Source organism: Natator depressus, chromosome 6 (genome assembly GCF_965152275.1).
Source record: "Natator depressus isolate rNatDep1 chromosome 6, rNatDep2.hap1, whole genome shotgun sequence".
Classification (NCBI taxonomy): domain Eukaryota; kingdom Metazoa; phylum Chordata; order Testudines; family Cheloniidae; genus Natator; species Natator depressus.
In genome coordinates, this window is record NC_134239.1 from 99605556 (window position 1) to 99625769 (window position 20214).

General features: G+C 41.7%; 2 protein-coding genes across 5 annotated transcripts in view; one reads left to right on the forward strand and one right to left on the reverse strand.

The window, feature by feature from the left end:
• Positions 1–4450, reverse strand: part of EFCAB11 (EF-hand calcium binding domain 11) — a 128597-nt gene extending 124147 nt beyond the window's left edge. For 3 of the 4 annotated variants that reach the window (XM_074957139.1, XM_074957138.1, XM_074957140.1), the window contains exons 1-2: positions 4246–4450; positions 1055–1150 (exon numbers count right to left, since the gene is read on the reverse strand). In XM_074957139.1, coding sequence (XP_074813240.1) covers positions 1055–1150; positions 4246–4305 — 156 coding nt within the window. In that variant the 5' untranslated portion in view covers positions 4306–4450. The remainder of the gene's footprint in view (positions 1–1054; positions 1151–4245) is intronic. The other variant, XM_074957142.1, reaches the window with a different exon arrangement.
• A 66-nt stretch (positions 4451–4516) lies between these two features.
• Positions 4517–20214, forward strand: part of TDP1 (tyrosyl-DNA phosphodiesterase 1) — a 99376-nt gene continuing 83678 nt past the window's right edge. The window contains exons 1-7 of the mRNA XM_074956103.1: positions 4517–4598; positions 7093–7652; positions 9508–9551; positions 10411–10466; positions 14191–14287; positions 15183–15217; positions 19875–19967. Coding sequence (XP_074812204.1) covers positions 7097–7652; positions 9508–9551; positions 10411–10466; positions 14191–14287; positions 15183–15217; positions 19875–19967 — 881 coding nt within the window. The 5' untranslated portion in view covers positions 4517–4598; positions 7093–7096. The remainder of the gene's footprint in view (positions 4599–7092; positions 7653–9507; positions 9552–10410; positions 10467–14190; positions 14288–15182; positions 15218–19874; positions 19968–20214) is intronic.

Consider the following 20214-nt stretch of genomic DNA (forward strand, 5'->3'; position numbering starts at 1 on the left):
TCTCAGCAAAGCCCCAGAATAATTGGATCATAAGGGGAAAAAACAACACTAAACTTTTTAGGATTTTTTTTAGCACTTAAATGAATGACAAGTGGTTTGAAGTTAGCTTGCAGCATATTCAGGCCTCCATGAAGAGTGATTGCTTTGATAAACTGGGAGAAGGGAAGGGGAGAAGCTGGTTGAGAAATTAACATAATAAGGAAATAATGTACTGTGCACTAAGTGGACACTACGTAAGATTAACCAGCTACATGTGTAAACATGTGTCTGGATAGTAACATGGTGATGGATACAGATACATTTATTTCAGTGATTACATACAAGACCATGATTGTATAATCTTTTATACATGCTCTATCTATTCTGCTCAGGTTCCATTCCCATCCCCAAAGTATATGACCGCATTCCAATACCGTAAGAAGTGACAAGACTAACATTTTGCACATGTATTTTATTCTCTCTCTCATCCTCTCCTGAGGTAAAAAACTGTATGTTGTGTAGTGTTTTGGTGGCTTAAAAAAACAAAAACAAATAAAAAAAACCCTGTCTGCTGCTGTGTTTATATGTCAGAAAAGGCAAGGTTGAAGAAGTACATTTTGCACTTCTTGGAGCCGTAAGTGACTGAGTTTGTGAAAACATGTGTTTACTTATTGTAACATACAGTAATTTCTTCTCAAAGAACCTCATAAGCAAATAGACTGTGTGTATATTAATGCACAATCATTTGGATCTCACATCACACTTTAAACTAAGCAGGGCTCATTACACCCTCTTTTCCCACCCACCTTGTACACCCGTGCATCCTCAGAGTAGGATTTCGCAAAATTAATGTTGATAGTGATAATGTTCCCAACATGATTAATAGCTTTGGCCTTTTGTTTTTAAATACACACATACAGCTGACACCTGACTTCTAAGAATCAGACTACACTTCTGTTAATTTCATGAACTGGATCTATTAGACTAGACTATTTTGCATACGGTGTTCTCAATAGTGAGATATCCTTATAAATTTAGTCTTTAAGACATGATGGAGAAAAAAAATAAGCTATACCTTTGATGGTTTGTAACCAAATAGCATCACCACAGCGACCTTAAAGTCCTCTCTGCTTAAATATCCTTTCTTATCTTCATCACATGCTTCAAAAACCTAAAGAAGGTAAATAGATTTCCATTAAGAAACAACAGTACACCTGACCTGAAGTTACTGTTATTACTTATTAAAACTGTGTGTGAGAAATAAAACAAATACTTATTTGGAAAAAGATATTGTATTTAAAACTTGCAGCTTAAAAATCATATTGCTGTCTGAAAATATTTCGCATGCCTTATCTCACAACAGGTTTAATGGCCCTCTGCCATGTACATTGGTCAAACTGGACAGTCTCTACGTAAAAGAATAAATGGACACAAATCAAATGTCAAGAATTATAACGTTCATAAACCAGTCGGAGAACACTTCAATCTCTCTGGTCACTCGATCTCTGACCTAAAAGTCGCAATATTACACAAAGAGACTTCAGAAACAGACTCCAACAAGAGACTGCTGAATTGGAATTAATTTGCAAACTGGATACAATTAACTCAGGCTTGAATAGAGACTGGGAGTGGATGAGTCATTACACAAAGTAAAACTATTTCCCCATGTTTATTCCCCCCCCCCACTGTTCCTCAGACGTTCTTAATAACTGTTGGAAATGGCCCACCTTGATTATCACTACAAAAGGTTTTCTTTCTCTCCCTCCCCCCGCTTTCCTGCTGGTAATAGCTCATCTTAAGTGATCACTCTCCTTACAGTGTGTATGATACCCATTTTTTATGTTCTGTGTGTATATAAATCTCCTCGCTGTATTTTCCACTGAATGCATCCGATGAAGTGAGCTGTAGCTCACGAAAGGTTATGCTCAAATAAATTGGTTAGTCTCTAAGGTGCCACAAGTACTCCTTTTCTTTTATTTCACAACATGACTCACGGCCAGTGGAGTCCTACTGCTTTTAGCTCATTTAAAAAAAAACAAAAAACAAAAAACACACACCACCCACAACCCTAAATTTCAGTCTGATGTCTTTAAATATAGAAACCTTTTTTTTCCAGCTAGTAAATTGTTATTAATTCACAACATCAAAAATGTTTTCTTATTAGCAGGGCTTTGGAGCAGAGCCCGGAGCTGGAGCGCGGAGCAGCGAAGCTGCAGGTTTTTGCCTGGAGCTGGAGCGGAGCTGGAGCACAGCTCCAAAGCCCTGCTTATTAATGTGGTTTATATTCTTTTCATTTTAACTGTGCATAAATATCTGGCAAAATTTAGGGCCTTGTGGGAGTCTAAGGCCAGGTCTACACTACAGAATTATGTCGACCTAACTTATGTTGCCACACAGCCACAACAATTATTAAATTGCTTGTGTGCACACACTTGGCTAGTTGTGCATATCCTCACCAGCCAGGAGTACTTGTACCTATTGTATTGTCAATGTTGGGCATTGTGGGATGGCTCCTGAAGGCCACTAACAGTCAACATAGGCAACATAGTGTCTGCACTGACACTACACCAACCTAATTACATCAAGTGTGATTCTATGCCACTAGGGAGGTGGTGTTACTAAATCAGCATAGAGAGGCACTTACATCATCAGGAGCCAAATTTAAGTGAAGACACTTCCACACCTACGTTGATAGAAGACAGCTTATGTCAACCTAACTGTAATGTAGACCAGGCCTAACATTTTGAACAGATTCCTGGAAATCAACCTACACGAAAGTCCTGCTCCTACGAAACCTTGAGTTTCTCTTTAAAGTACTGAGCATCTTTAACTCGCACTTAAGTCACAGCGCAGGTTCAGGCCATAGGCTGAACAAATTGCTGGGGAACTGTCACGGTTCATGACCAGGAAGCAGCAAATCTTTTCAGATAAACTAGCATTTCAGAAAAAAACCAGCGCATTTTCCACACATGTACTATTAAGAGGAAGGTTAACATAAATAACAAATTTTGAATCATAACAATTCTAATGAGGGATTTTCTCCCATAAGTGCTGATAACAAACCACAACATGGTCTTCACTTTTATTTTGGTAATATTGGGGGGGAGTTGTATATTTATGAGCAATTCCAGGTGGGAATGTGAAAGGACAAAGAAAAAAAAGACACAGGGCTCCTGTTACTTTAAGAAAAAAAGTGCTAATGAAATTCCTATTTGTTCATGCCTTTCATTATCAGGTTACTTGGTGTAACTTGCCTTTTTCATCAGCATTCTGATATCAGGGGCTTGCAATTACATTCTTTATTAGCTGTAGTCATGGGTTTGCAATACATTAGAATACAGAAGGAAAAATAAACCTATGTAATTAGGTTGTTAGGCTGAGCCAGTTTTGATGTAGGCTGTGTTCTTAATTTGATTAATTTTACACCCCTTTTTCTCCCACTCTGTCAAACCGTCATGCAGCTATCCTCATTAGCAGAGCACTTCAAGTAGTAATTAATAATGCACTGAAGGAATGATTATGCAAACACTACTCCTGCCCTGAACCAGCATCAAGGCCAATGAAGAGTTACTAGATTTATCCAGGTTTCAGAGTAGCAGCTGTGTTAGTCTGTATTCGCAAAAAGAAAAGGAGTACTTGTGGCACCTTAGAGACTAACCAATTTATTTGAGCATAAGCTTTCGTGAGCTACAGCTCACTTCATCGGATGCATTCAGTGCATTCATTTATTCAGGACACTGTGGTGTGCGTATTGCGCTGCTCCAACTCCCTGGGAGACACAGGGCGGTTCGTCAAAGCCTTAGACGCGTAGGAAATCTGCGGCTGACTGGCTGCTGAACTGGGGACGGTGCCCCGGCCAGCGGTTGGGTGCGAAGCAGCATTTTCTCTCCACCCCCCGGCGGTGGCACCAGCTCCTCTCCCGCTCTCCGCCGCCTTCCAGCACGCCTAGCTCGGAGGGGTTTCAGAGGGGGGGGGGGGGTCAAGGGCGAGCCCCGTCACAACGCGCCTCTGGAACTGAGGGCCGGCCGCAGCCCACGCTGCGATCCCTCCGCTGGAGCCCCACGGAGCTGCCCGGGAACAATCGGCCGCTCCCCGCCTGAGCCCGGTCACGGTCAGGCCGCTTCTGGGTCCAGCTGAGCGGGTCCAGCTATCCCCGCGACCGCCTCCCCCGCAGCCGCGGGTCCTACAAAGCAATCGGGCCCGCACCCGGCCCCCTGAGTATGGGGGATCCCGCACCCCTGCGGGGCGCGCCAGACCGTTACCTACCCGCACGTAGCGATCCGTGCCCGACCCGCCGCTCCCCGCTCGACTGGGGGCTGCGCACATGAGACCGCTGCACTCCCCCGTCTTCTCTGTTCTCGCAACCCGCCCGCCTCGTTTGACTTCCGCGGGGCAACCACAACGCCGCCTGCTATTGGTGCGAAGCGCGGGGAAGCCGCCATTAGCTGAGGCCGTTGGGATGGTCCCGCCCCCGGCTTTCCCAGGCCCCGCCCCCTCCCCTCCCTCAGGGACCCACGGTTACCAGACGGCTGATAGGACCCGGAGGGAGCCCGCTCCGGAACGGGAAGTGACCTGGCTCTGCGCGGGACGATTCAGGCGCTGGCAGCGCTGGAGCTCAGGTGAGCAGCGTCCTCTGAGCTTGGGGAAGCGGGGGCGGCGCAGGGGATGCGGCTGCGTGCCCCTCTTGCTGCAGGGGCAGGAGCTCGGGACCACCCGATGCAGCGGCCCTGGAGCACCCATTGCCCCGGCGGGTGGCGGGAGCCCTGGGCGGTACCGGCCGTCTGGCTCAGCGCCGCGGCGTGCGAGGGCGGGGGGAGGGCACGGGACTGTGCCCCTCTGCAGCGGATGGTCCTGCGGGCTCCCCGTGTCGCGCTGGGAGTGGGGGGTGTGGTCCCGAGTGGGTTGGCTGTATCTCCCCTTGGGACCAGGGCCGTGTTGAGCTGGGTGCTGGACAAAGGCAGGGTTCTCCCCACGAAGCGCTTTCAATCTAGGGGTTTGTTTGTCTGCACGTGACAGCTAATTGGGTAAATGTACAATTTGACTTCAGAGCGTAAAAGGTGTTAGGTGGAGCTGGTCTGGAAAGACACCATCTATATATACATGAGATTTTCAAAGTGGATTACACTAAACAGGATCAAGGCATTGTTATTTCAGAATAAATGTGTCCACACAGGATGCTTGTTCTGGAATAACTCCATGTGTAGACAAACCCTAAGACCCTAACCCATATACGTGTTTAACTTTACATACTAATAGTTCTACTGAGTTAAATATGTGTACAAGTCTTTGCAAAATGAGAGCCAATTCAGAAAGGGACGGATACCGACGAAGTGGGTATTCACACACGAAAGCTTATGCTCCAATACGTCTGTTAGGTGCCACTGGACTCTTTGCAGCTTTTACAGATCCAGACTAACACGGCTACTCCTGTTACTAGTCTAATACAGGTTTTAGAGTAGCAGCTGTATTAGTCTGTATCTGCAAAAAGAAAAGGAGTACTTGTGGCACCTTAGGGACTAACAGATTTATTTGAGCGTAAGCTTTCATGAGCTACAGCTCACTTCATCGCTCATGAAAGCTTATGCTCAAATAAATTTGTTAGTCTCTAAGGTGCCACAAGTACTCCTTTTCTTTTAGTCTAATACAGTGGTTCTTCACTTTTACTGCAGCCTGCACCCTTTGGTTCTCAAAATATGTTCTCGCACCCCTTATCAAAAATCATTGAAGTAGGTCAGTTCTTTAAACCTAGAAATATTTTTTGTTTGTATATTGTTAAAAAATGTATAATGTTAATAAATACATAGGTTTGATGAAACAAAGTAATTGTACATACGTGCCTGTGCTTAATTTGTGTTTTTGATGATTTACCTTCTTAAAAAATCTGGCATGTCTCGCACCCCCAGAAAGGGCATCTCACACCCCCAGGGGGTGTGTGCACCCCAGGTTAAGAACCACTGGTCTAATAGATACAACATATATGTACTGTACCTTTTTCTCTCTCTTTACAAATAAGTGCCAGCTATCTCAATCCAGCCATTAGTTTATGGCTGATTTCCTATAGGCATCATGGCTCTAGATTAGAGGCTATTGGCCTTACAGTTTTTCTTTTGATACAGGTCTTTCATTTGTCTGTTTGACCCCTGGATTAATAAACTAGTTGCCTTTCGCTCCCTGCTGGCTGTTGTTACATGTGCAGTATACTAAGGATAGTTGCTGAAATCGTTATGAAAGTAATTAACCTGAACCTCAATCCTTTTTCCTGCTTCAGCCTTTTTAATAAGGTTTTCTTTTCCCAAGCTTGTTTTTTTAATAGTGGTTTCCCAATTGGTTCGTAGCCTGTCATTTCGATGTGCCCTCCCATTGCAAAAGTCAGTAGGTCAGTAGTTCTCAAACTTTTGTACTGGTGACCCCTTTCACATAGCAAGCCTCTGAATGTGACCCCCCCCCTTATACATTAAAAACACTTTTTAATATATTTAACACCATTATAAATGCTGGAGGCAAAGTGGGGTTTGGGGTGGAGGCTGACAGCTTGTGGCCCCCCCATGTAATAACCTCATGACCCCCTTAAGGGTCCCACCCCCCATTTTGAGAACCCCTGCAGTAGGTGTTGTAGTCTGTCTCCCGGGCTTAAAATCTTGATTTAAGGCCAGAGCTATCCTAAAAAGTTAGGTCAAACCATCTACATTGTTCAGGGGTGTGAAAAATCCACACCCCCTGAGCTATGTAGTTAAACCAATCTAATCCCCAGTGCAGACAGCACTAGGTCAACTGAAGAATTCTATATATTCTGTTTTCTGTAGACCTAGCTATTGCCTCTTGGGGAGGTGGATTAACTACAGTGATTGGAGAACCCCTCCTGTCGCTATAGTGAGTGACTCCACTGTAGCAGTTTACATGTAGACGGAATCTAAGTCTTGCATATTTGGAGGGTTTCTAAGTGAGAAGCTCTCTGGATGACCCCTTAAATAAGAAAATCTCAAAGGCAGGGTGAAAGTTCAGGATGGTTAATGAGTAAATAAGCTCTGGCAAGGAAAATGCCCTTGTGAGAAGTAGAGTAGGCATAAAGCACAGCTTTTGTGGGTGTTTTTTGTTGTTGTTTTGTTTTTTCAGAAACATGTCTCAAGAAAGTGAGCATGGGAGATGGACGGTATCCAGCAGTGATGAAAGTACAGAAGAAAATGATGATGATGCTGAGAAGCCATCTACATCATCTTTGTCTCTCAGTGGACATGGCAAAACTAGTGGATCACAGTACCCGTGTTCAGAGGCCAGAAAAGTTGGTCAAAAGAGAAAAGCCTCCCCTGTGAAATTTAGTGATAAAAGTTTTTCTACAGAGATTTCACCAGCAAAAATCCAGAGAACTTCCCAAGAAGGTTTAGGCTGGTGCCTTTCAAGTAGTGATGAGGAACCTGAATCTGAAGGTCAGCCGAAGCATGCACAAAAGGAAGCAGTCAAAGAGGAGAAATGCAGTGCACCTAAAAAGCAGCCTTCACATAGATGTGAAGATAATGAGCTCCCAGTGAGCCAAAAGCCAGAAAAACATTATAAGGTAGCAAGTGAAGGCCAGGACACTTGGGATTTGTTGAATGGAGGGAACCCTTTCAGATTCTTTGTCACTAAAGTCAAAGGTATTAAGTCTAAGTACAACTCTGGAGCCCTTCACATAAAAGGTGAGTGTTTAATTCCTACAGAAACAGTGTTTCAAGTAGACTAGGAGCATTAAAGAAAGCGTTCTTGTATATGTGTGTTGTAAGTATGTGTAAGCATTACTGTAATGTAGCTTGACTTTCTTAACACACAAGTCATGAAATTCAGTTATAGTCCCTCTTTTGGAAATATGTAATATATGGATGGTATAAGCTGTGTTTTGTGGCCATAACCCTTTGGGTACCAGTTCCCAATACAGCCTCTGGGTTAGAGTGCACCCTTGGAATGCATCTACCTGAGAGAAGTTGCATGGTGCTTGCATTGCTGCCTTCTGGGGTTCTGCTGAGGGAGAAGGATTTGAATTCATTATTGGGATCCTCTAGGAGCTCCCACCATTGGAGGCTCCCTGGAATAAAGTGCATTTCCTAGGTGCTGAATTACATACCCCTCAAAATTTGCAGTTGCCTTATACCACTGTGAATGCTCTTATTGCTGAACTTTTAAAGCTCTTGGATCTGCAGTCCTAGAAATGACTGGAAATCTGGGTGTAACCCAAAGTTGAATAACTCCTTCTGTGTGGAGTATTGACACTTCAAAGATGCCATACCAGATAAATAGGCCAGTTACGGCTGATGTGCAAAAAATAACTTCATATTTCTTAATACATATGTTGTACATCTTGAACTTCAGCAGCAATGTTACACTAACAGTCTGTGTACATTTAATTAAATAGTCATAGTGTGCATTTATTTCAGTATGAGAGTTGTGGGCTGACCTTTAGCAAAATGGAAGTGCTTGTACCAATATGAGTGTACATATTTGTAGCCCTGTACTTGTGTACAATGAAATTAAGTGATGAGAGTCATGCCTCAGGGTGTGGTTGATTCTTTAGCCAATATTCTCACCAGTGTTGTATGCCCAAAGTGCTGATGTGTTGTCTGACGGATCCATACCTCAAGATTTTAAAGGAGTAAATCAAGATGCTGAGGATTCTCACGTCTCTTTGACTTCAGTGGGACTTGAGGGCTTTCATCTTTTCTCAGAAGTGCTCTGCATCTTGCTTGATTGAGCCCTGAACTAGGTGATAGTTTTTGTGCATTTAATCTGCAAAACCAGGTTTTGTGGGAAGAGTCTTAAAATATTTCATCTGATAATATTTTGGGAAAGCATGCATGTGATTATATTTTGAACTAAATCTTTTAGTGCTTCACACATTGCATTATCTGTGAGCAATCTATTATAAATTCTAGTACACAAAGAATATGAAGCTTCTGTCTTGGGCCTGCAATAAGACTCTTGTGTGGCCTCATTGACTTCAGTAGGAGTTGACCTCTATGAATCCAGTTGCAGGATCAGAGGCTGTCTCTGTGCTCTAGCTGCATTTGCTCCTCCTCCTCCCCCCACTCCCCCCCCCCCCAAAAAAAAAAAGAAAAGTGGGAAAATGCTGAATTGTTGTCAGGAGACTCAAGTCCTTCATGTCCAGCACAAGCATAGTATGGACAGTATCAGTACAAATATCTTCACGTTACCTTGCCGATGTTCTTCAAATCTGTTTTGGAGGGCCTACCTTCAGAGGTGACAGGGTAGCTCATTCTCCATTGCTCATTATATTCTTCCATTCTCTGCTAACAAGTTTGCTATTTTTTTGGTAGACAGACAATCAATGGGAACTGGACTGTCACTCCAGATTATTTCACAAACAGTTGCTGATGCTGCTTGTCTGGACTGCATTTAAGCCAGCAATCTAGATGAGGAAGTCTCCCTATCATTTTACTAGGACCATGTGCAATAGTAATTAACAAATTGTTACAAGATCTAAAGTGTATATGAGTATTTTACTAATAAAGATGTGGTTAATAGTGTGTTGTTTTTTAATAGATATTTTGTCTCCTCTCTTTGGGACTCTTGTATCTTCTGCTCAGGTGAGTTTTATGTCTTGCTGTTTTGTTTTGTTTTTCCCTTTCAAATTTTGAACTCGCTTTCAATGGTTTATGTTGATATAATTCCATTGACCTCAAGACTGCTACTCTAGACTCATCCAGTGTAACTTATATCAGAATCTAGCCCTTCCCATTTAAATATAACTGGAACAGTGGGAAAATACTTAAAAAGCCAGACGCTTTCTGAAGGAGACATATTTATGTCTGAGTGAAATATTCTCTCTTCTGTTCAAAATTCAGGCTAATCCTAAAAAACTTCCTCTTAGGCTATGTTTTCACTTTCAGTGGCGTTTAGAGTACAGACACTGCATGCCCAGCTAGCATGCATATCAATAGCAGTGTAGATTGGGGAAGTACAGCCTTGGTGAGTAGAGTACGGACACGCCGGATCTTTTGTGTATGTACCCTACACTGCGCTCTACGCTCCCAAGCAGTGACTCCCATGAGCCTGTTTTTAGCAGTGTAGTATCCAGCTGCCTCTCTGCTGCTGGAGTCTTTCCCCACAGCCGTGTAATGAAAAATAATATAAAGTGAGTACTGTACACTTTGTATTCTGTGGTGTAACTGAAATCAATATATTTGAAAATGTAGAAAAACATCCAAAATATTTATAATAAATGTAAATTGGTATTCTATTATTAAGTGTGACTAATCTCATGATTAGTTGCTATTTTTAATAGTTTGCCAGCCCTACTTGAAATGTACTCTAAAACATAATAAGTACTGCTATACACACCAGTAATTTTCAGTGCAAAATATTTCTCCCTGTAGTTGCTGCTTTGGTGAAGTCTTTTTCTTTTCCCTTTTTTTAACTGGCCTTTCCTTTTCTCTCCATTGTAAGTTTAACTATTGTATAGATGTGGAATGGCTCATAAGACAGTATCCACAGGAATTCAGGTATGACTTTTTCAGGATATTTTAGAATTCTGTGTTAAAATCATAATGATTTTTTGTGTGTGTGCATGAAAATTACTTAGGCCTGGATGCACAAAAAGAGTTAAGTGGCTAGGTCCCTGGTTTAGGTGCTTAAGTACCAGTTTCAGCTTCACTGCAGTGCACAAAACTCTGCTGAACTCATGTGGCACCTAAGTTTTTGCTGTAAAAGTTTTCTAGGTGCCTGTGTTTCTGCCTCTGAGCATGCACATTGCTGCCTCACTCTAGGTGTCTGGGAGCCTATCTTCTGTGTAAGTCTGCTGACCGCTGGTGCCTAGGTTAGCCAGCACTAAAAATGCCAAGGTCAGGGCAGGCTGCAAAAAAGAGAGCAGATTCTCCCAAAACTGGAGGTTAACACTGAAGTTGGACTCACCAACTAGTCACGAACTGTGCTTCTGATCGCCCACACTGGTTATCCAGAATCTGAAAAAAAGAAATCACGCAGCCCCCTTTATTCCAGTTCTCTGGCTCCCAATCAGCACATAGGTCCAGTAAAGTGAGGCGTTATTTAAAAACTCTGCTCACTGTATAAAATGTTCTTCTGATCCCCAAAGGGCCAGCCACATTATCAGATCAATATTAGTTTGGATCTTACCCAAAATACCACATTGCCAGCCAATCCTTTAGTATGTAAAATGAAAGGTTTATTATAAAATAAAAGAAGAGAGTTGTTAAATCATCAGAGTGGTCAGATACATATATGGACTCTGAAGTCTTATGTATTAGGTTCTTAGCAGCATTCGTGAGTTTGCTGGCTTGTAGAATCCCTCTGGAATGCATGCAAAGCTTGGATGGGTCTGTCAGTCCTTTCCTTTGTTCAATGCTTCAGTTTGTAGAGAAATTACCAAGGTAAGAAGCAGGATTGAAGACGAAATGGAGAAGATGCAACTTCCTTTTTATATCCTTTGCTATGTCGCTTATACTTCCTTTGTCCCAAACACAAATTTACAGAATGTGGGAGTCCCCTGGTCACCAGCATGTCTCTACATGTCCTGCTGACTCATAAGAAACCCCTGTCTTCTCTTAATGGGTACATTGTATAGCTGATTGCCCTTCATGGTCCATCCAACTGGCTAGATGGTGCTGATGTCAAACTGTCTGGGGATGTGACCGAGAAAAATGGCACAGGTTTGAGATACAGATATATTGCACATTTATAACACACAATAGAAAGATGATACAAATATATAAACAAGATTATCACACTTGGCAAATCCTAACTTTTCTACTGATCCCTTACATGGCATATCTTATATAAGATTCATGGCAATTTTATAATATTGGTATTAGTAATATTATAAATGGTCACACATATTCCATACAGTGTTGCAAGCCCTACAGCAATTCACAAACCAGGGTAAGATAGGCATTCGAACACCAAAGTCACATGCAGGGCCTGATCTGGTAGGAGGACTCTGGTCACGCTTACAGCACACTTGTGGATAGAGTGGAGTGGCGTGGCAGGGAGATAATAATATTTGGGATTGTGATAGTACCCAGGGGTCAGAGTCCAATCATTCTGTGGGTGCTGTGCAAACATAGTTGCTGCCCCAAATGATGAGCAGTCTGAAAAGACCAGAAACAAAGGAAGGGGAAGTGAAAAACAACATACAAGCAAAATAGTCTGTGTGGCAATAGGCATATTTTTTAATTCCTCCCTTTAATGAACACACAAAGGGTCTAAGTAGGAAGAAAATAACAATGTACTTCTGTGGCTGGTAAAAAGATTAAAAAATACAAACTAACAGGGAGAAGCGTACTAACAGGCAGGCTCAACTAAATGAATAGCTTTCAGCCCTAAAACTGTATGGCCTGGATGTACAAAAGGAGTTAAGTGTTGGGTGCTGAGTGTCTTAGCATCCAACATTTGGGCACCTATAAAATCACTGATTCACAAACCCTGAGCTTTGCATCTGGGCTCTCTACAGAATAAATGGGGAGAGAGGCACCTTAGACTGCAGTTGACAAAACCCAGCTAGGCAAGGCTATGCTAGGCAAGGAGCTGCTAAGCTAGCCAATGGGAGATGCCAACAAGAGGGTGTGTGCTAAGCCCCACCTATCTCATGGAGGTATAGGCACCTAAGTCCGGGCTGCAGGGAGGCAAGTATCTCTGCCATTCTCAACTGAGACTCTTTCCTGGAGTTAGGCTCCTGTGCTGTTTTTGGAAGAAGCCGGGAGGGGGAGAAACTCCTTCCTTCCCTTATAACTTTTAGACCAGTGGTGAGGGTACTCACCTGGGTTGTGGGAGACCCAGAGTTCAAGTTTTCCCTTGGCCTGAAGGGGAGAAGGGATTTGAACAGGAATTTGCCACCTCTCAGGAGAGTGCCCTAACTGCTGTTTTATTCTGATGTGGGGCTCCTTTGCTCTCTCCTGTTTGAAGCTGTTCCACTTTGGATGAATAATTAGTCATTTGGGCAAGAGAGAGAGCAAGCAGGAGTGGTGGTTAGAGCACTCACTCAGGATGTGGAAGACCCAGGAGCTAGTCCTCCTGTTCCAATGACTCTTTAACAATGAAGCTTCAACAGGACAGATTGAGGAAGCCCAGTATCAGAATATATCCTAGTTCAGTGGTTAGACCACTCACCTGAGAAGTAGCTGATCCTTAGGCAGAGGGGGGACTTGAACCAGGCTTATTGTTTTCTTCCTTCTTAGACCCTGTGTGTGTGTTAAAGGGAGGAATTAACAAAAATACCTTTGCTCTATGGACTATTTTGTTGGTATGTTGTTTTTTCACTCCCCCTTCCTTCGTTTCTTGTCTTTTCAGACTGGTCGTCATTTAGGGGCAGCGAGTATGTTTGCATAGCACCTTGAATGATAGACCTCTGGGTGCTATCACAATACCAATTATTGTTAATATCTCCCTGTCACTCCACTCCATCCTTATCTTTGTGTGCTGTAGGCTTCTAAACAAAATGTGTACGTCATTCTCCTAAATGTCACTTTGCTGTTTCCATCACACGAGAAATGCAATGGAGTGGAGCATTAGGGAGTGAATATGACTGTCAAAATGCTGTGGTGAACTTTGAGCAGGACTGCTATGCAGATCACTGCCTAAGGGAGCCTTTCTCAATGCTTCTGAATCTAAGATCTTCCAAGGGGATTTTATCTGCTGCTTTCTTCTTAGAGACAAAAGTGGACAATATATTTTATTGGACCAAGTTCTGTTAGTGAAAGAGACAAGCTTTTGAGATAGAGAGTTCTGGGTGACCTGAAGAAGAGGTCCATGTAACTTGTCTCTTTCATCAAGTGCTTCTTCAGGTCACACAGAGCTCTGTGTAGTTCAAAAGCTTGTCACTTTCACCAACAGTTGTTGGTCCAGTAGAAGATATTACTTCACCCACCTTGTGTCTCTCATATCCTGGGACCAGCACAGCTACAACAATGCTGGAAGCCTTCCTTCTGAGACAGTTTCCCTTATGGTCTCTAAATCGCTCCCGCTTCTCTTCCAACTGAGTTTGTAGCACCTCTTTCTCAGAAGCTTATATCCTAATCGCTTCTTTAATTCCTTGGTGTTATTGATTGGCAGTGCAAATTATACCTCCCTTTCTTTGCTAGAGTGTGGGAGATGGGAACCAGAAATTGTAGCTACATGAAAGAGCAGCTACAGTAGATTGCTGCCTTTGGGTAACCTGCTAACCCACCTGATAACGTTTTTATTAAAATCATCACTTTTAAATTTTGTTTTAAGGAAAAAACCATTATTAATAGTACACGGTGAAAAGCGAGAATCCAAGGCTGAACTGCATGCACAGGCACACCCATATGAAAATGTTCGTCTTTGCCAGGTAATTCACTCTTAACTCATCCTTCTTTTGACAAGACAATATCGTGACCTCTGCTGGAATACCATAGTACAAAGGACCATGCTAGCATAGATCATAATATTGTAGGGCAAATGGTGTTTATAAGAATTCCATTTGTCTTCACACTGACTGTTTTCCTAGTAGTGTATTATGTATGGTAGAGGATTTGTTTGTATATAATGTCATTCAGTACCTGAACATAAATCCTACAAGTTTTGTGCGCTCCACAATAAGCATGCTTTATATTCAACCTATTACTGAAATAAGAGAGCCATTTCTTTAAAAAAACAAAACAAAACCTCCTCCTAAAGACCTGGTTATGTATTTGAATATGTAAATTAGGTGTGGCTTTTGGTGTTGCAACTACTAGATGCCGGTGGCTAACAAATTAAAATATTGTACTCCCAAAATAGCGGTCTGGAGTGGTCTGAGGGGTTGCTTCTCTCTCCCTGGGCAGTGTAAATAAACAGTGTAGAAATATAGAATTGCCTTTCATCTGTAGTTTCTTGTATGTCTTGCTCCTCTCTCCCACATCAAATAAACCTTAATTTTAACTGCCTGCAACAGAGCTGTTACACCCCAGAAAGCTTTGAGTGTCTTTGGAAACACTGCTCTTACGATACCAAAAGAACTTGGGCCTAATGTCTCAGTCACAATAATGGTGGATGGTGTAATATGTAAAGATTATTCACTTTTAGCAATGAGAGATTGCATCTACAGGTGCTTGGGGTAAAAGTGGCTGTATTGTAATTTGGTGATTTCTCCACTAGAGAGCAGTAAACTGAAGCAAAATGCAAGCTGCAACCTTCTCTCTTTTTGATTGTATTAGGATGTTGGTTTTTTTAATGAAATAATTACCTAATTTTCATTGTTCTAGGCTAAGCTGGATATTGCCTTTGGAACCCACCACACGTAAGTAATTGCTGTGAAGCAGGAAAGTCCAGTTTTAAAGATAATGCTGGGGCTGCTGTATAAAATGTATGCATTATCTCTAATGCTTTAAAGAACAATTCATAGGGTGGGAAAGCTGGGTTATAAAGATGCTTTTGAATTTAAAGGCTAGTCTGTACATTGGTAGAGACTGAGGTTTCAAAGAACTACATAGTGTTCCCCATGGTATTTACAAATGTTTATAAGTGGGGCCCTACCAAATTCACAGTCCATTTTGGTCAATTTCATGGCCATAGGATTTTAAAAATAGTCAGTTTCACAGTTTCAGGTGTTTACAGCTGAAATTTCACAGTGTTGTGGTGGTGTAACCATGGAGGTCCTGACCCAAAAGGAAGTTGTGGGGGGTTGGGGGATTGCCACTCTTCTTCTGCTCTGCTGCTGGCGGCAGCACTGCGTTCTGGCTGGGCAGTGCCCAGCTCTAAAGCCAGCGTTACTGCCAGCAGCAGCCAGAAGTGAGGGTCACAGGATATGTGGGGGTGGTCCCCTGGAGCCTGGCACATGGTAGGAGCTCCCAGCTGGGGTGCCCCCAGCCCTGCCCCATCCCTACGATAGCCATATAGTGTGGGGGAGATCAGATTTCATGGTCCATGATGTGTTTTTCACAGCCATGAATTTGGTAGGGCCCTATTTATAAGGGTCACAGTGCTTTGTTTCATTTCTCAGCCATAACTAACTCAAGGAGACTTAATGTTTTTAGCCTGTTACTCTTTTTCTCACTTAATAAGTCATGGATTTCTAGTCTTTGATTTAAAAAAAAAATTATTCCAGGATATTAAAACATGCTGGCTGTTTTTTAATTAAAAAAAAAAAAGTGGGAAAGAGGGGGCTTGCAGGTTACAAGGATAATTGCTTAGCCAGCAAACTGAAGGTAGCAGAAAATCAAATTTGCACATAGTCCAGGAATTAAGGCTTCTGTTCTGTAACCAATCTTGGACAGATTTCAGTAGGGCACTCAAATACGCTGCACTCACTTTTGCAGTTCTTGCTTATGGCGCAATACAAACATGTATCTTTACAAATCTGGACTAATGGCCATTCACTACAAAAGCAAGTTTTAAAAGAAAGCTGATGTTTCTTTGGAAAGTTTTAAATGGGGTGTGTGTGTGTGTATGTGTATGTATATATTTAAGATGAAACTTGCATTTTATAGTATGCCTGTGGTTGACAGGATGTATTGCTGAAAAATGACACTTGTGACACTGTCAAGATTGGAACCTGAACATTGGATAATAAACCACAAGTGTCCTTTCTGCATTGTTACTGATAAACAAGCTAAGAACTTTTCTCTGTTATTGAAACAGAACAGTTATGGTGCAATTCATCTGAATGCAGATGGTACCCATAATACCCTAAGCACTACTTAAGCAATAATAACCTGGTGTTTAATGGTGCCTATGCTGGTTTACAGGTTATCTGAACTGGGATTAATTTTAATCCTTGATGCTATGTCAGTTTACATCGTCCCATGATCATATATAGTTTAACAGAGGAGAAAGGCCACTGCTATATGTTTTGGGACCCCTCTTTTCCCCCATATTGATATCATTGCTGTTTTCCAGTGGCATGTTTTATTCCTGTACAATTTAGATTTCAGACATGTCAGAAAATGCTGTTGCAGAGTGAAATTTCAGGACATCTCTGATGTCTTTTTTTTCCTATCTATTCTTTGGTTTAGAAAAAAAATTCTAGGAGAATAAAACAGGTTTGCTTTAGAAAAAGAAAACAAAACTGGGAGCAAAAGGGTTGGATTTTTAAGTAACTGCTCCAGATAGGAGTTTTTTGGAAAATGGGAAAACTCACAAATGGACTCTTTACAACTCGGTGTAGCAGAGTATCGAGTTTGCAACCTGCAAGCCAAAGGTAGAAAACTTCTTTAGTCACTGGACACTTTCTGGGTTTGAGATAGAAAAAAGGTGGTACTTGGATTTCAGACATTACAACACCTAGCTCTGTTGAAATTGGTTACTGACTTTTATGGAAACTTATAAAAAGATGAAATGAAGCTAGAAAGTGGGTTTGAAAGGATGAGCATCTTAAATGAACTTTCTCATGAATATGCCTGCAGCTGACCTTCATCTTGTTTATCCAGGGAGGGGAACGCAAGAGAGGGGGGAAAAGAAATCAGTACTTGTAACAAACAAGAAGAGTCATACTGTTCCAGTCAGTTTCTCTCTCTGGAAGAGACAGGCTGTTGTCTGTTCCTGAGTCAAAGAAGTTAGGCTGCAGGAATGAGTGGTTATTCTTAACATTATGTTAATTGTTTATTTCAACAGAAAGCAGTTCTATTGTTAAGGTTAAGCACAGCTGGCACTCCACTATCATCCTTTAAAAAAAAAAAAAAAAAGCCTTCAAATGTTTTTGTCTATAATGAATTAAATGGCATGAATAACATTGTATAGCATAGCATGAACATCCCAGCTTCATTAAAGTATTCTCTGTATGCTGCATTTTATTTTGTTCCCCACAATGTATTTTGAGTTGTTTTAAATGATCATATTAAATGTTATAGTTCTATTCGACCCTAATGTTTTGAAAAGGTGCATCCTCTGACTGCCTTTCAGAAGTGCATTACCCAAAAGACCCAGGCCATTGGAGATGAAGCTTTGCGGTCTCCTGTGGGCCCAGCAACTGAAAATATTTTAATCGCAGACCTTGGAACATCATAAAACCCTTCTCATTCCAAGACACACAGAGAAGACTGTAACTCGGGTGTACCTTTCCTTTGTATGTTTCCGTTGGTTTGCTTTTGTGGCTTCAGGCTGCACAGAGTCAACCACTGTGTTTTAGAGGCTGCTGGAAGAGTATTTTTGACAGCCGCTGTTAACTTTAACTTGATCATTCTTATAAAGATTATCCTTTCATGGAATTGTAGGACTGGACGGGACCTTGAGAGGTCATCTAGTCCATCCCCCTGCACTTGTGGCATGATTATTATTTAGACCATCCCTGACAGGAGTTTGTCTAACCTGCTCTTAAAAATCTCCAGTGATGGAGATTCCACAACCTCTCTGGGCAATTTATTTCAGAGCTTAACCACCCTGACAGGAAGTTTTTCCTAATGTCCAACCTAAACTGCCCTTGCTGTAATTTAAGCACATTGCTTTTTGTCTTATCCTCAGAGATTAAGGAGAACAATTTTTCTCTCTCCTCTTTGTAGCAACCTTTTATGTACTTGAAAACTGTTATCATGTCCCCTCCCAGTCTTCTCCTCTCCAGACTAAACAAACCCAGTTTTTTTTCAATCTTCCCTCATAGGTCATGTTTTCTAGATCTTTAATCATTTTTGTTGCTCTTCTCTGGACTTTCTCCAGTTTGTCCGCTTCTTGCCTGGAATGTGGTGTCCAGAACTGGACACACAAATTCAGTTGAGGCCTAATCAGCGCAGAGTAGAGTGGAAGAATTACTTCTCGTGTCTTGCTTACAACACTCCTGCTAATATATCCCAGAATGATGATTGCTTTTTTTGTAATAGTGTTACGCTGCGGACTCATATTTTGCTTGTGATCCACTGTGACCCCAAATCCCTTTCTGCAGTGCTTCTTCCTAGGCAGTCATTTCCCATTTTGTATGTGTGCAACTGATTGTTCCTTCCTAAGTGGAGTACTTTACATTTGTCCTTCAGACCATTTATCCTGTTTGTCCAGATGATTTTGAATTTTAATCCTGTTCTCCATAGCACTTGCAACCCTCTCAGCTTGGTATCGTCTGCAAATGTTGTAAGTGTAGCTCTATCTAGGTTGTATTTCCTTAGTTTGTTTATGAGAAGGTCATTCAAGATAATAGCACAAGCTATACTAAACACAAGATATACCACATCTACCACTTCCCCCTATCCACAAGGCTTGTTACCTTGTCAAAGAAAACTATTAGGTTGGTTTGACACAATTTGTTCTTGACAAATTCATACTGACTGTTATTTATCTTATTCTCTTCTAGGTGTTTGCAAATTGAATGCTTAATTATTTGCTCCATTATCTTTTCGGGTACTGAAGTTAGGCTGACTTTGACACAAACTGTAATGTAAAAATACTTATTTTATAGTCTAGCCACACTGGGTAAAGAATTTGATGTATGAGTTTCCAAAAACTACATTATGTTGAGATCCCTAACTACTTTGCCTTAACTATGTCATGAGCTCAAGTGAAACTACAATATCTATTTTCAATAGTGGGTATTTCAATCCCAGTTTGCTGAACACTAATGTTCAAAGATTAAAGCAAAATTTCTGAAGATGGTATCAGCCACGTGAGTTTAGAGTTATATTCTGTAATGGTTAAGAGACTACATGATACTATGCTAAGGAAGAGATGGAAGTCCATTGTAAACTCGGTTTGCACTGCAGGGGTGTGTGTGTGCGCTCGCTCGTGCGCTCACTCTCACTTTGCAAGATCCAGGTCTTTATATATTTTGGTTCCAGGTCATTATATGACCTGAGCTCCTCAGAGGCTCAGGAATCAGGCTGCCTAGACCTTACAAAGGCTCCAGTCCTTCATAGTGCAGTTAATTATCCAAATGATTTGGGAGGAATGGGGTTTAATAGAGTAATCTTTTGAATTTTTATTGTGCTCTATATTTTCTTACTATGATACTTCATGAATTTTGTGCATTTATTTCTAAGGAAAATGATGTTGTTGTTATATGAAGAAGGTCTTCGAGTTGTGATACACACATCCAATCTTATTGATGCTGATTGGGACCAGAAAACTCAGGGGTAAGCAACTGTTTTTTTTGTTATAGTAGAGGCTTTGCTACCTACCAGTTGTTAAGTAGGGAGGCTACATGTCTCATGCTGTATTGTGTGTTGAAGATGACCTGAAAAATGAAGATGAGGAATGGACTTTTTTTCCCCTCTCCACGTTTAATAAATAAGGCCTGATAGGTGTTCATGTGTAGTTTGGTGGTGGTGGGATGTTGTCTGTCTTTTACTAACTACTGTGGCTCTGCAATGCCATGTCAGG